Raw genomic sequence first — 12,542 nt, 5'->3', positions numbered from 1 at the left:
TGGCAGTAATCTTTTTCATTGCACGTTCGAATATTTTCTTACATTGAATTATTATTTTCGCAGAAATATATACAAACGTTTATGATGACAAATAAATTAAAAATTTACATAAAAATATTCCTATAAAATTATATAAATACTTTTACGTAACATTCCACCTTAGCAATTTTGTGTTTCTATGTTGAAGATAACCTAAATAACAATTATCCAGATTTTTATAAAGTTTTTTTAATAAGCATTTAGAATATTTGAAGAAAATTCACTTTCTTTCACTGAATTGCATATATAGATTCGTTTACATCCCAACACTAAAGCAAAAGGATATATTTATTGCTAAATAGAAAAAACTGCCGCTAACTATAATTTTATACAATAAATAATCATATACTATCAAAAATGAAAGTCTTATATACATCCTTATTTGTCGTTTCCACGTTATTCGTCTCTTATTCGGAAGCAGCTGCCTTCATCAAATATATGAATGATTTTGTACATGTATGATAAAATTCTTTCTCACATTTTCATACATATATAAACTATTATTCTTTTTCATGATAAATAATAATTTAAAAAGATATATATATTTATTCATTGTTTAACTTTTTAATTTTCGTCATGTAGAGCAGATATATTATGGATGAAGAATACGCAAAAACCCACCATAAAAGGGTTCCCTACCCGAGAGATGCAATAATGAATGCAAAATATGGCCATAAAAGAAAAATCAAAGGGATAACATTAAAATCCAAAAAAAAAGAGGATAAATCCTCACGTTATGAATCAGACTCAGATGATAAACCATATAGAAAAGTTGAATCACCCTCAGAAGGTGCATCACCATCAGAAGGTGCATCACACTCAGAAGATGCACCAACCCAAGAAAGTACACCTGAGCCCTCAAGTCCCCCAGCCCCAGTGGAAGAACCCGCACCCGCAGAAAAACCTGCACAAGAAAATAAACCCGCTGCACCGAAAAAGCCTGCTGCACCGAAAAAGAAAGCCGCACCGAAAAAGAAAGCCGCACCGAAAAAGCCTGCTGCACCGAAAAAGCCCGCTGCACCAGCAAATCCTGAAAATGTCGAAAATAACTAAAATGACAAGTGATTCACTGAGAGAAAACGCTGCATAAGCGTTGAGTTACCCCCCTTAAAATGTAAATTATTTGAATTAGCATAATATATTGCACAATATGCCTAGGTAGCATAATTATACGCGAAAGAAGCAGAATAATTCTTAAATTTTACCTTTTTCTTTTCCTTCTTTTTTTTTAAATGCCACTTTTTTGAATACCCCCACACCCTGTAAGTTTGTCCTCCCTTCTTAACCATTAAATCTCAATCTGTTGCATACATTGAGTGCATTTTTTCCCCTTGAATGTTATTTCATAAGCAGATGTATGTGTTCACATAGATGTGCATATATCTTGGTAATATCTTATGCCCTTCATATTTTGCCCCTACTCGTATATTCCAATTAATATAAATCCCCAAACTGAGTGGCCCAACAGATATAATTAATTTCGATCCATAGAATAAATGGAGATTTCCTCAAAGTAACAAATAAAGGCATCACATTGCTGCAGTATGTCTACATAATATACTTTAGCTTGTATTTGTGCCTAATTGGGGCTATCCCAAAATTGCAGTCTTAACTTTTTTTCGATCAAATTTATGGAAAGCATCATCATTGGCTTTGCTTAGTTCTACAATGGCGTTCTTTTTTTTCCCTAAAAATGATTATTCAAAGTTATTTATGCAGAAATAATTCCTACGGGCTAACCAATGGTGACATAAAAATAGCGCCAACATAATAATCATCATGCTGTAGCTCGTTCCTCCGCAACTGGTGAGGTGTCCTATCTTATGCTTCCACTTACGTTTGAAAGGCTTAAATCCATAGGATTTATTAGAACATCACATATTTTAGATGACCCCATTAATTGCTCACTTCTGTTCCGTTTTAATTCCCCACCTTTGCATTGCTCTGTATTTATAAAATCGCTCATTACCTCTAATTACACAGAACTACCCATTGAAATAGCTTCTTTTCCGAAAGCACTCTAACGCAACAAAATTGATAAAGAAAAACCACCCCCCTCTATGAAAAAGATATCTAGTGTTACCTAAAGTGAGCCTATTTCCAAGGAAAACCCTTTCGCACGCCCACATCCATGATGCTTAGGATTCAACCGCATTGAGGGAAATAAAAACTATCCTTGCAATTTTTATCATCTCAAAATGAGGTACAATATATCGGAAAACATGTCACAACCTCCTATCAATAGAAGGTGCAACTGCACATCTGTTGGGGTAGCTTAAAAGCTATCTCATAGGAAAAACATTTAACCCTTTGAGAAATTTTTAGAGGGATGATGCATTGTATAAAGTGGGCCATTAGAAAGATGGACCCCTTTTTTATCAACATTTAAAGGTCATATAAAAGGGAAAAAAAAAAAAAAATCATTTTAACGTTTAACGTGCATTCGTGTAAGCCTTTTTGAGCGCATGCCTATATTTCAGCTCAGTCCATGGCTCTAAATTGCAATGACAGAACAAACGGGAAAGGTAATCCCTCAGGCACTTCTCCTCATCCTCCTCCACATTTTAGGAAATACTTCGACCAACACTGCATTCGACTCAGTGGGGGCATTATTTCTTTCAAGCCAAAACCTGATCGATTTGAAAGACGTACCCATTATGTACTCATCACATAGTGGCGCTTTTTTTTTTGAACATCAATATTGCTAGATCGTAATTAAAAAGTTCAAAACGAATATATAATTACAAATTGATTAATTACATGTATTATTTTCAAAAAACAAATGAAAGCAAATTATTGGATTCAAACAAAAGTGCATAAAATGAAGGCATACATTATGTGCCCCCTTTTCTATGCTTATACATTACGCAATTAGACCGTGTGCAATATTATAAATATAACATGTGCACAGCTTCATTTTTCAGAGCAAAAATAAACATTAAAATATCTACAGCGGGGTGGCAACCCACTTCTCACTTCAGACGTCTAAACTTAAAAATCGACAAAATAAAAAAGCGTGAGAAAAAAAACAAAACAAAATTTCTTTCTTTTTTTTTTTTCGGGGGGAACATTACTTTTTTCTGCTAAAGGATTAAAACAAAAAAGCCAAAAATAAATTGCAAAAATAAAATTTTCACAATTTTTTTGAAACACATTTTGTATGCATGTAGAGAGCAAACTTTCTTATATTATCATTTAGGACTCTCATAAACAGTATAACCAAGTGGCACTTTTCCTTTCAACATTTCGGCACATAATCCCTTTGCAGTATTTTTTTCTTTTTTTTTTTCCTTTATGCCCCATTAATATGCCTCCTCATGAAGAAAGCAAATGGATTTATAATTTTTCTTTCTCATTACCTATACTACAGTTTCTTTTTTTTTATATTTGTTAAGGAATTTTGATTGTATGCCCAATCCTGATGCAAAAATGGCTAACAGAACAAAAATAGGAAATAACACTTGTGGGCAATTCATCAGTACTACCGCAGATGTCGCAGCGCAAAAGACATATTTTGGTTTTTTCATTGCCTCCCTGAATTTGTCCTTCAAAGTTTTAAAGTTCTGCTTGTTAAATTTCTCTTTGGAAAAACATTCTGAAAAATCAAAATCGTATTCATCATCACCATAATCATCATCATCGTTATCTTCTTTTAATAACTTTTCTCTCTCAGATGGGCTGAGGGATTCATAACTGGAATAAAAAGTAGCAGCATCGTCATCCCCCACAGTAGTAGATTGCGTGTCTAAATCCTCTAAGCTTTCTTCACTATCAAATGACGAAGCACTTCCGTAATGTCCAAATAAAATTCTTACGTTCTTTCCACTAACTTGTTTTTCTACACCATTTTCGCAGTTTTTTGCATTTTCAAAAGTTGGCTAAAAAAAAGGCACATGCAAAATAGGAGCGGGAGGGGGGGAATCATTTTTTACATGGAAAAAAAATCACAATTTAAAGTAATATACCGAATTTAATAAATAATAAATCGATAATTTGGGAGAATGCCTAGATATGGCCTTAAAATCTGGGGAGTAATACACGTACCACGTTGGCGCTGAATCCTAAGATCACTAACAGGAGGGTTAATGCAAGGGCCTTTCCACAGTACTTGTGGACATTTGATTTTTCCTTCTTTTGGGTTTCAGCGACTTCGCTGGAAAAAGCGTTTTTTGCAACCATTTTGTTAAGATTAATAATATTTATAAGAATGAGGTTATTTTGGTTTAATTTATTTTATTTTTAGTGTAACTGCTAAAGTGGTAGCAAGTAAAATAAGGCAAGAATGGAAAAAAAGCCGCAACAAAAAATTTGTTTTGGAAATAAAAAATAGAATGATAAAATTTTAAAAAGGAAAACTTGAGCTAAAGTAGCTATATGATGAAAGCTTTTTATAAATAAAAATATTTATCTAATCCTAATTATAAGTCAAATAAAATGTATTATTTTGCTTTAGTTAAGAAAGCTTAATTTTCATAAAATTTGATATTCCTAGTAATATGATAAATTTATTAATACTTTTTTCATTAACCAAATAAATTAAAAAAAAATTTACTTTAAATAATGTATTATCTATACCCTACTTATTTTGAAAAAAAAAAAAAACGGTAGAGCCTCATGCAGTTTTACAAAAAATAGACATTCTTTATAGTATAGAAGAATTCTAAAAATAATTCTATGCTCATGTCGATATAGATAGTATTATTATAAAAATAAATTTCAATTTTTTGCATTAAAAATGAATAAAAAAAAATTTCATTAAGTTTGGGAATTCATAAAAATTACGAAAAAAAGGAGAAGATAAAAAAACACTTCAAGTTTGGCATGATAAAAAACCACATTAGAACCGTACGTAAAAAGGGATAGGCTGTACATATGCATGTAATATAATTTTTTTTTTTTTAATTTCCCAGCAAATTAAATCGGTACGCGCTTATACGAGTTTAAAATTTGTAAATTTAGAGAATAATTAATGCGTTTTTTCTTCTCCTTATTTGTAACAGGGCAATTTAATTTTTGAAAAATAAATCGCCAATTTTGTTTTCTAAATGAATAAATATTTACATATTTTTATGTACATTTATAAACTTCAATAAAGCAAAGGCGTTAATTAAAATGAAAACAATTTATTCTCAAAGGGTTTGTTTTTTTTCCCCCCGTCTGCTGGAACCAAAAGGTTCTTCGCAAAATGCAAAATGAGGAACAGGGATAATTCTGCATGCATTAGTTAATTCATTAAGTATATCCCCTCCTTTAGAATATTTATTAATAGCGCAATTTTTTTTTTATCTTTCTAATTACGAAGCAAAGAGCAAGCTTTCGTTCATCTTACTAATATTGCCACCGATGTTGACATCAACGTAAGTATTAACTTAACTCTTGCCTGTATCGTAATCTCCTGGTAGAGCGAAAAAAATTACTCTCAGCTTTTACAAAGAGAAGACACTTTTATGTTTCATATATGTACACCGTATTAATTTTCAGTTTGGTTATCTGCACCAGAATGACCCTGAACAAAGGGAAAATTTATGGTGCTCCGATAAATAATTTTTTAAACGCATAAGTGTTGTCCCAGCCGCCACTCCCCCCGCGGCGCGGCACGGTACACCATGACAATTTAGGTACTACATAGTTATACATATATATGCATACACGCATGATGCTTCTAAGTTTGCAAAAATCAATTCCCCCTCGTAAATAATTCCCTCAACATTAAAGAAAGAAAACTCAAGGGGAGAAACATTCACATCGCGGGTAAAACCGCCTAAAATTTTTCAAACTTAAATGGTCAAACGGCTCGCAATTAATCCCCCCAAATGACATATTTAAACTTTCCCCTACAATAAGTTCCACTGCATTTTGCACAACAAAAATTGTGCCATGTACATTTCGCTTTTTTTTCCAAAAAAAAAAAAGAAGGATATATGCATGCATGTTGCGCCTGCTTTGGCCGAAGGAAAAAACTTCATTTGCACCTAACGGGTACTTTGTTCATGAAACAATTGATTACGTAAAAAATTTCGTATCTTAAAATATTGCGCGTCATAGATCTGGAAAAAGGGGAACGAAAATTGCTATACCTTGGAACACGATCTTTTCAAATAACAAATTTCGCTAAATTTTATTACTATTATTAATACTATTAGTATTATTATTTTTTTTCAGCTAGCACACTGCACAGGCTCGCTCGCTGGGATTCCCCAGGGGGGCTCTTAGGGCAAACAAATCAAAGTGCGACCTACGAAATTGCTAATAAAAAAAAAAAATCTATTCTAATTGTTTGGCATGTCCCTGTGGAACAAATTAAACTATTTTTTTAGCTCTCATAATGGCTGTTCCGTCTAAATAGAGGCAAGCCTACCACATACTTGGTTCAAATATTAACGTTCCTGCAAAGGTGAAGCAGCTGCTTGTGAAAAAAAAAAAACACTCTATTAGCGCTAACTGTAGTGGCACTTGGATTACCATGCCGCACGTTAACCTTTCCAAAAAAAAATAGTCACAAAGAAAGAATGGCATCACTACACATTTGAATAATTCCCCCTTTTTATGATATCAAATAAGAAGAGCAAAATGAAGAGAAAAACAAACCAAATCATTTGTTAATTTAGTTATTATTTGCATTCATTTAAATATGCCTTTCCAGATAGCAATTTTGTGTTTCCCTAAAAAATAACACACCTTTTTGCCAAACAATGAAACACTGTTTTAGACGCTTAGTTCCCCCCATCCTTCGCAATAGTGTAAAAAAGGGTAGCCACGCAGTTGGATAATTAAAAATACAGCTAGCAAGTGGACACCTTTTAATTCTCTAAATGGTGATTCGTTCTTTTTAATTACCCTAAGCAAGCGCCTTCGAAGATTTCTCAAAAGAGAAACATGCGCATGAAGCGTTTCATAGCCATCTCATTGTTGTTAAAAATTTTCAATAAAATGATAAAATAAGTTTAATTTTTTCTAAAACAAAATTAATAATATAGACAGTGGTGCATCGAAGTATTTCATTAAGAATTTACAATTTAGGAAGCACACAAAAGGTGCGTATCATTCTTACAGAAACATGGAGAAATGGAGTAGCAGTGAAATGAAAGAGGCGAGGGTGTAATTCTACCATAAAGGTAAACCTCAGAAGACATATAAAAAAAAAGAAAAAAAAAAAAATTATTAGAAAAAAGACGGCGATGCTGCATTGAAATAGAACCTATCCTAGTGGCATTAGTCTATTTCAGAATTGCCTACAAAAATATGAACATATATACAAATTTATCGTGTATACACATGTTTGCAAACCAGAAAAAAGGTTATAACTGCTCACATGCTTTTACTTCTGAACAGAAGATTCCCAAACTGATAGCAAGCGCCTAAATTACAATTTTAATGATTCATAAGAATAACATTAAGAAATGATCCCAACTCGGTTTATCAATTAATAACCATCCAAATCGTCAAACAAGAATTTGTCTACTTCTTTAAAAAATCTAGATATTTTCCCGCCTCCTTTTTTTACCTTCATTGGCTTTTTTCTCCCTTTTCCAAATACACGTTCGAATTGTTTTTTGTTTGAATGCATCGCGTATAACAAAGCTGGTAATATAATAGAGCTACACCCTATAAAAATAAAACCAGTCCAGGGCGTTGACCAGAGTAGAATAAAGCCTATCATTATCATTGTAACAATTGGGCCAAACGGCAAATAGTATATCAATTTTACAATAAAGCTATCTTTCTTCACATTATACAATTGTTCTTCTCCGTATATATTTTTTAATTTTATATTTACACTATTCCTTTGGTGGTTGTTCCTTTCTCTCTCTAGAAGTTCTTTGAAATCCAGACATTTCTCCTTTTCTTGTGGTGCATTATCCCCATGTATTGGCCTTCTAGGTAGGTCCGAATATATATCCAATCTGTGTCTATAACTTTTATTTTTATAACTTCCCATATCGCTGTCCAGACTAGATACTGAGCTGTTCCTTTTGAGTCCCCTTTTCAATGACTGATCATCTTCGAATGAACTATTATCGCTAGTTGATAAATCCTTTTGGAAATTATATTTTGAGGCATCATCTAGCGATTCTTCGGATCCTACTTCTATATGAAATAAATCTTCTCTTGAGAGACTATTCTCACATTCTCCACCACTTAAGACGTCTCCCATGAATGTCTTTTCATTTGGCTCTCCTTCGAATGCTACTGATTCTTCGCTCCCACAAAAGTCGTTCAGGGATTCTCTACTGGCCGCTAGAGACTCTCTACTTGCTCTTAGCGATTCTCTACTGGCCTCTAGAGATTCTCTACTTTCTGTTAGGGATTCATTACTTCCTGTTAGGGATTCATTACTTCCTGTTAGGGATTCATTACTTCCTGTTAGGGATTCATTACTTCCTGTTAGGGATTCATTACTTCCTGTTAGGGATTCCTCACATGATGTTAGGGATTCCTCACTTGCGGTTAGATTTTCTCTAATTTCTGGAAAAGATTCATAGCTGTTGCTGGGTGCATCGTTGCTTTCTGCTAGAGACTCACTACTTGCTGTTAAAGATTCGTAGCTGTCGGTGGGTGCCCCGTTGCTTGCTAAATCGGATCTGGAGTCGTCGCTGTACAATATGTCAGATTCGTCTCGGTACGCGCACTTAATGGAAGGGGAAAGGGATGATAAGGCGTAAATGGCTTAAACGGCGTAAGCGGGGTAGCATATCTCCCACGCGCGTACATATTATGTACAAGTTTATTCATTTTATAGGCTGTCTATTTGTCTGCCTACTGATCTGCCCGTGCACGCTCAGACGAGCAACGCATTGCGCAAGGGCGACAGACAGCGCTCTTCAACGCGTCTTTATCTTACCTTAGCAGAACTGAGATATGCCAATACGAAAATAGAACACAGGGAAATTTTCCTTAAATAAAGGGAACCATTCATTATTCCTTTCATCTTGTATTTCTTTCAAGTTACAACGTCAAAATGAAATAAAAAAATAAATGGTCTTTTTTCTCTGTGGTAGAATTGCTCGACTGCACGCCTTAATATTTTATGGATTAAAAATAATGCAAAACGATTTTTTTTTTTAATGTCTATTTATTAGTTAAATTATAATTTTTTTTTTTTTTCCCTTTTAAAAATTCGTCTTGGTGATGAAACCATTCAGAAAAGAAAAAAAAAAGGACAAAAAAAAGACAAAAAAAAGACAAAAAAAACAAAAAAAAGACTTGTAACTTTTTAATTCCTAAAATGAATATGAAAATATACGTAATCTAAATAATCATATGAAACGACATGAAAAATCAGAAAAAATAGTGCACCACAAATGTTATCTTAGCTCTCTTCTTTTTTAAAAAGTACTACGTATAATATAATTATAAATATGTATTTTATTATGCATACGAGTATTTTTTTTCTATTCAATTAAAAAAAATACCCATTATATATACACCCAAGAATATAATCTATATATTAACCAAAGTGATTAATCCTGGAGTATGCTTTTTTTTTTTTTTTTTTTTTTTTATTATATGGTATTTTTTAAAATAAAAATAATACCCTTAAATGCATAATAACTTCAGGAAAGAAAAAAAATAATCTTTAATTTTAAGTTACGCATACCTTATCATATAAGCACGGATGCGGACGCGAATCTGTATCGCGACGGTGTTTTTATTTTAAAGGACAATTCTTAGCCCACTTTCATATTTTTAAACAAATATTATTCGCGAAGACAGCTTAACAATTTTTTAAATGTCTTTATACAAAAAAAAAAAAAAAAATCGCATTCATAATACGTCCATTCCTTTAATGCATTATTTTTTTTTTAATTCGCAACAGTGCCAAGATATAGTTGTGATGGCCATGCTCGGCGCGTTTTCTTTCAGTGCTTTTTTTTATATTTTGCTGAACAGTGGTAGCACAAAAAAATCACGCTGTTTTTGTATGCTTCCTGGCTGTCAAAAGAAGCTTTAAAAAATTATCTTTTCGTCCTCTTTTTTAATAATAATAATAATAATAACCGTTACCAAAATGAAACAGCTGCTTTAGGCATTCACTTCTGCCAGCATTTGCGTTTTGCATTATAGCGTGACGAATGTTAATTAAACGAATAGATGCGAGCAAATGCTAAAAAAGAATTGCTATAAAAATTGGACTTATTCTGCGTGCAAGGGCAACCAAAAAGTAAAGCGAAAAAAATATATATATATATATAAAATGAAGTGAATGCATATATATTACATTTGTGAAGAAATCATAAGCGCATTTATCGCATTGGGGCGAGCCATATTATATATGCTTATTATTTTTCAAAAAAAAAATACTAACGTGTAATCTGATAGGTAGCATTAAATTTTAAATGTTAAAAAAAAAAAGAAAACTTTAACTTTAATTCAGTAAAATAGTACTTACACATTACACTGCAGGGACGAAAAATTATGCCTTCATTTTATCGTCTGCGCTACCCCATTTAGCAACTTTTTTCTTCCCCTAAACTGGCAAGCACATTAAAAAATATATAATTCACCGTGGACAACCATAACCCCGTTTAAATGTAGCTAAACCCGATAAAGCCCAAATGGGGATTATTCTTTTAAACATTTTTTAAGGACCAGTTGTTACTAATGAGCAATGTGGAAAGATATTTTTGCAACTTTTTTAATCATCTGAGTGGAGTGGCCTATATTCCATTCGCCCCTCCCCCCTTTTTAAGGTTAACTATAAAATTTGGCGCATTAGGGGGGGGGCCCACTAAATTAATGTGCCCGTTATGAACTGCTTTTCTTCTTTACACCAATAAACTAATGAAAGGAACCCCTGTGAAGAAAACTAAAAGGGGGCATCTCTTTTATTATGCTTAAAAGGTTATAACGGGTTCCCCCCACGGTGTTATATATAGTACGTCCGCTCACTTAGATGTGCACAGTTGCGCTTATAAACTGGTAGGCGAATTCATGATGCGTAATATTTGGGCACTTTCAAAAATTGCAAAATGGGTACAGCCATCTGCCTCAATACTGTAAAACCTTTCCTTTTTCCAATCACCTGTTGTCTCCCTTTCGTGGTAGTGCTTTTAAAACGGGCGGACATTTGGCGGGAAGAAACTGCTACACAATCTTTTCAAACTTTCTAATTATGTTTCCTCAATTCATTGTGAGGAAAGGGCTAAGTAAAATTTTTAACATAATACAAAAAATGGACTGAACTTCACCACGCATTAATACTAGCGTCATTTTGCTAGTCACATTTAAGTACGCTGAGGAGCAAATAAAAATACACTTCTATTTTTGAGTGTAAACAAAAAATGGCTCACCATTTGGTTAAAAGGGGAAAATGCTCTAATGCGAAGAGTATACCGCATAGGATAAACGCAACTATTCATATTCATTGTCAATCGTTTGCCAATCTGCTTGCGCGAATTGTTCTGTTGTTTGGTAACGAGTGAACGGACTGTCACTTAGAATGCGAGTCCCGCATTTTTTTTTTTTTACCTTTGCGCGATTCCAAATATGGTGCGAAAAGAAAAGAACATTAGGGTTAAATAAAAACGGACAGCCTACATTTTATTATTACCTCTTTTTAAAAAGAGTAAAAATTAGCTCAAATTTTCACGTAGAAGCAACAAAGGGGGGGCGAATATTTGACTCCCTAAGCGTATCATTTTGCATACACCCTTCGCGGTCAAAACGCAAGTGCTACTAAGTCGAGTCGTCAGCTCGAAATATCCCTTGAATGATCATACCAAGCGTGTGAAAATAAGAAAAAAAAAAAAGCTAAAATAACGTCTTGACTTTTTAAATATAAACTTTATTACTAAGCTTTGGGGGGATCATAATGATGACCACCCCCTTCCTCCTTTGCCCACTTCAACTTTTTGTACCTATCTAGGAAGGCATAAACAACCCTAACATTTATGCGAGCGAATCGGGTTAGAAGCATTGAACGGATTCGACCTGGTTGTCTTATAAAATAGGACCCTTCCTTGGCTAAAAAGAAAAAAAAATAGATAAATTTATCACATAAAAATGTGCTCATTCCGCAGCGCCCACATTAGCATTAATCATTTTAATTCCTCAATTGGTGAAACGTGCGACAAAATGGACGGACAGCAAAATTTAGAAATTGTTTCGTTTAGTGTCCCCCCTTAAATTTTGCTGTCCAAGTAAAGCATTATACGTCACATACGTAAGTGGGTCCTTTTTTGGGGACCTTCCTTTTCGTTTCTATAAAATATGTACTAAAAGGGGACACACTCATTTGTTCCCATTTTGAGCAGCGGCTAACAAAGTTATGCACTCTAGCATAAACCTGTCCATACGATCATTTTCCCCGTTTTTCACCCTCTTTTGCAAAAATACTCTAAAGGGAGAAAAGGACAAAATGGGGAAACTATTTTTTAACATCGCACATGTGTCAATGAAAAAAACGCGCACACATTTTCATATCCGGAGGAGCATCTGAACATGGAACGGCTCGCTAACCAACTGTGGCAACATTTGGCAATTAAAAAAAATGGCCATATTAT

The 12,542-nt window shown here is 33.6% G+C and overlaps 3 protein-coding genes across 3 annotated transcripts, besides 6 other annotated features; 1 reads left to right on the top strand and 2 right to left on the bottom strand.

Annotated features, from left to right (window-relative positions):
- Nucleotides 1–17: 17 nt before the first annotated feature.
- Nucleotides 18–1,129, top strand: PVX_096045 (hypothetical protein; the record flags this gene model as incomplete). The annotated part of the gene is made up of 2 exons (XM_001612716.1): nt 18–495; nt 622–1,129. The coding sequence occupies exon 2, from the start codon at nt 776–778 to the stop codon at nt 1,127–1,129; it is 354 nt and encodes a 117-aa protein (XP_001612766.1). The 5' UTR covers nt 18–495; nt 622–775.
- Nucleotides 1,130–3,398: 2,269 nt separating this feature from the next.
- Nucleotides 3,399–4,571, bottom strand: PVX_096050 (hypothetical protein; the record flags this gene model as incomplete). Its single annotated transcript, XM_001612717.1, has 2 exons — nt 4,084–4,571; nt 3,399–3,917 (listed from the first exon to the last, which is right to left on the bottom strand). The coding sequence occupies exons 1-2, from the start codon at nt 4,216–4,218 to the stop codon at nt 3,399–3,401; spliced, it is 654 nt and encodes a 217-aa protein (XP_001612767.1). The 5' UTR covers nt 4,219–4,571.
- Nucleotides 4,245–4,268: a microsatellite.
- Nucleotides 4,572–5,539: 968 nt separating the features above from the next.
- Nucleotides 5,540–5,572: a microsatellite.
- Nucleotides 5,573–7,055: 1,483 nt separating this feature from the next.
- Nucleotides 7,056–7,096: a microsatellite.
- Nucleotides 7,097–7,462: 366 nt separating this feature from the next.
- PVX_096055 (hypothetical protein) lies at nt 7,463–8,968 on the bottom strand (the record flags this gene model as incomplete). Its single annotated transcript, XM_001612718.1, has 2 exons — nt 7,463–8,668; nt 8,882–8,968. 2 exons carry the CDS (start codon nt 8,966–8,968, stop codon nt 7,463–7,465), a joined length of 1,293 nt encoding a protein of 430 aa, XP_001612768.1.
- Nucleotides 8,255–8,275: a microsatellite.
- Nucleotides 8,350–8,376: a microsatellite.
- Nucleotides 8,709–8,786: a microsatellite.
- Nucleotides 8,969–12,542: the final 3,574 nt, after the last annotated feature.

Source organism: Plasmodium vivax, chromosome 3, assembly GCF_000002415.2.
Source record: "Plasmodium vivax chromosome 3, whole genome shotgun sequence".
Taxonomy (NCBI): Eukaryota; Apicomplexa; class Aconoidasida; order Haemosporida; family Plasmodiidae; genus Plasmodium; species Plasmodium vivax.
This window is presented reverse-complemented; position numbering and strand designations above follow the sequence as displayed.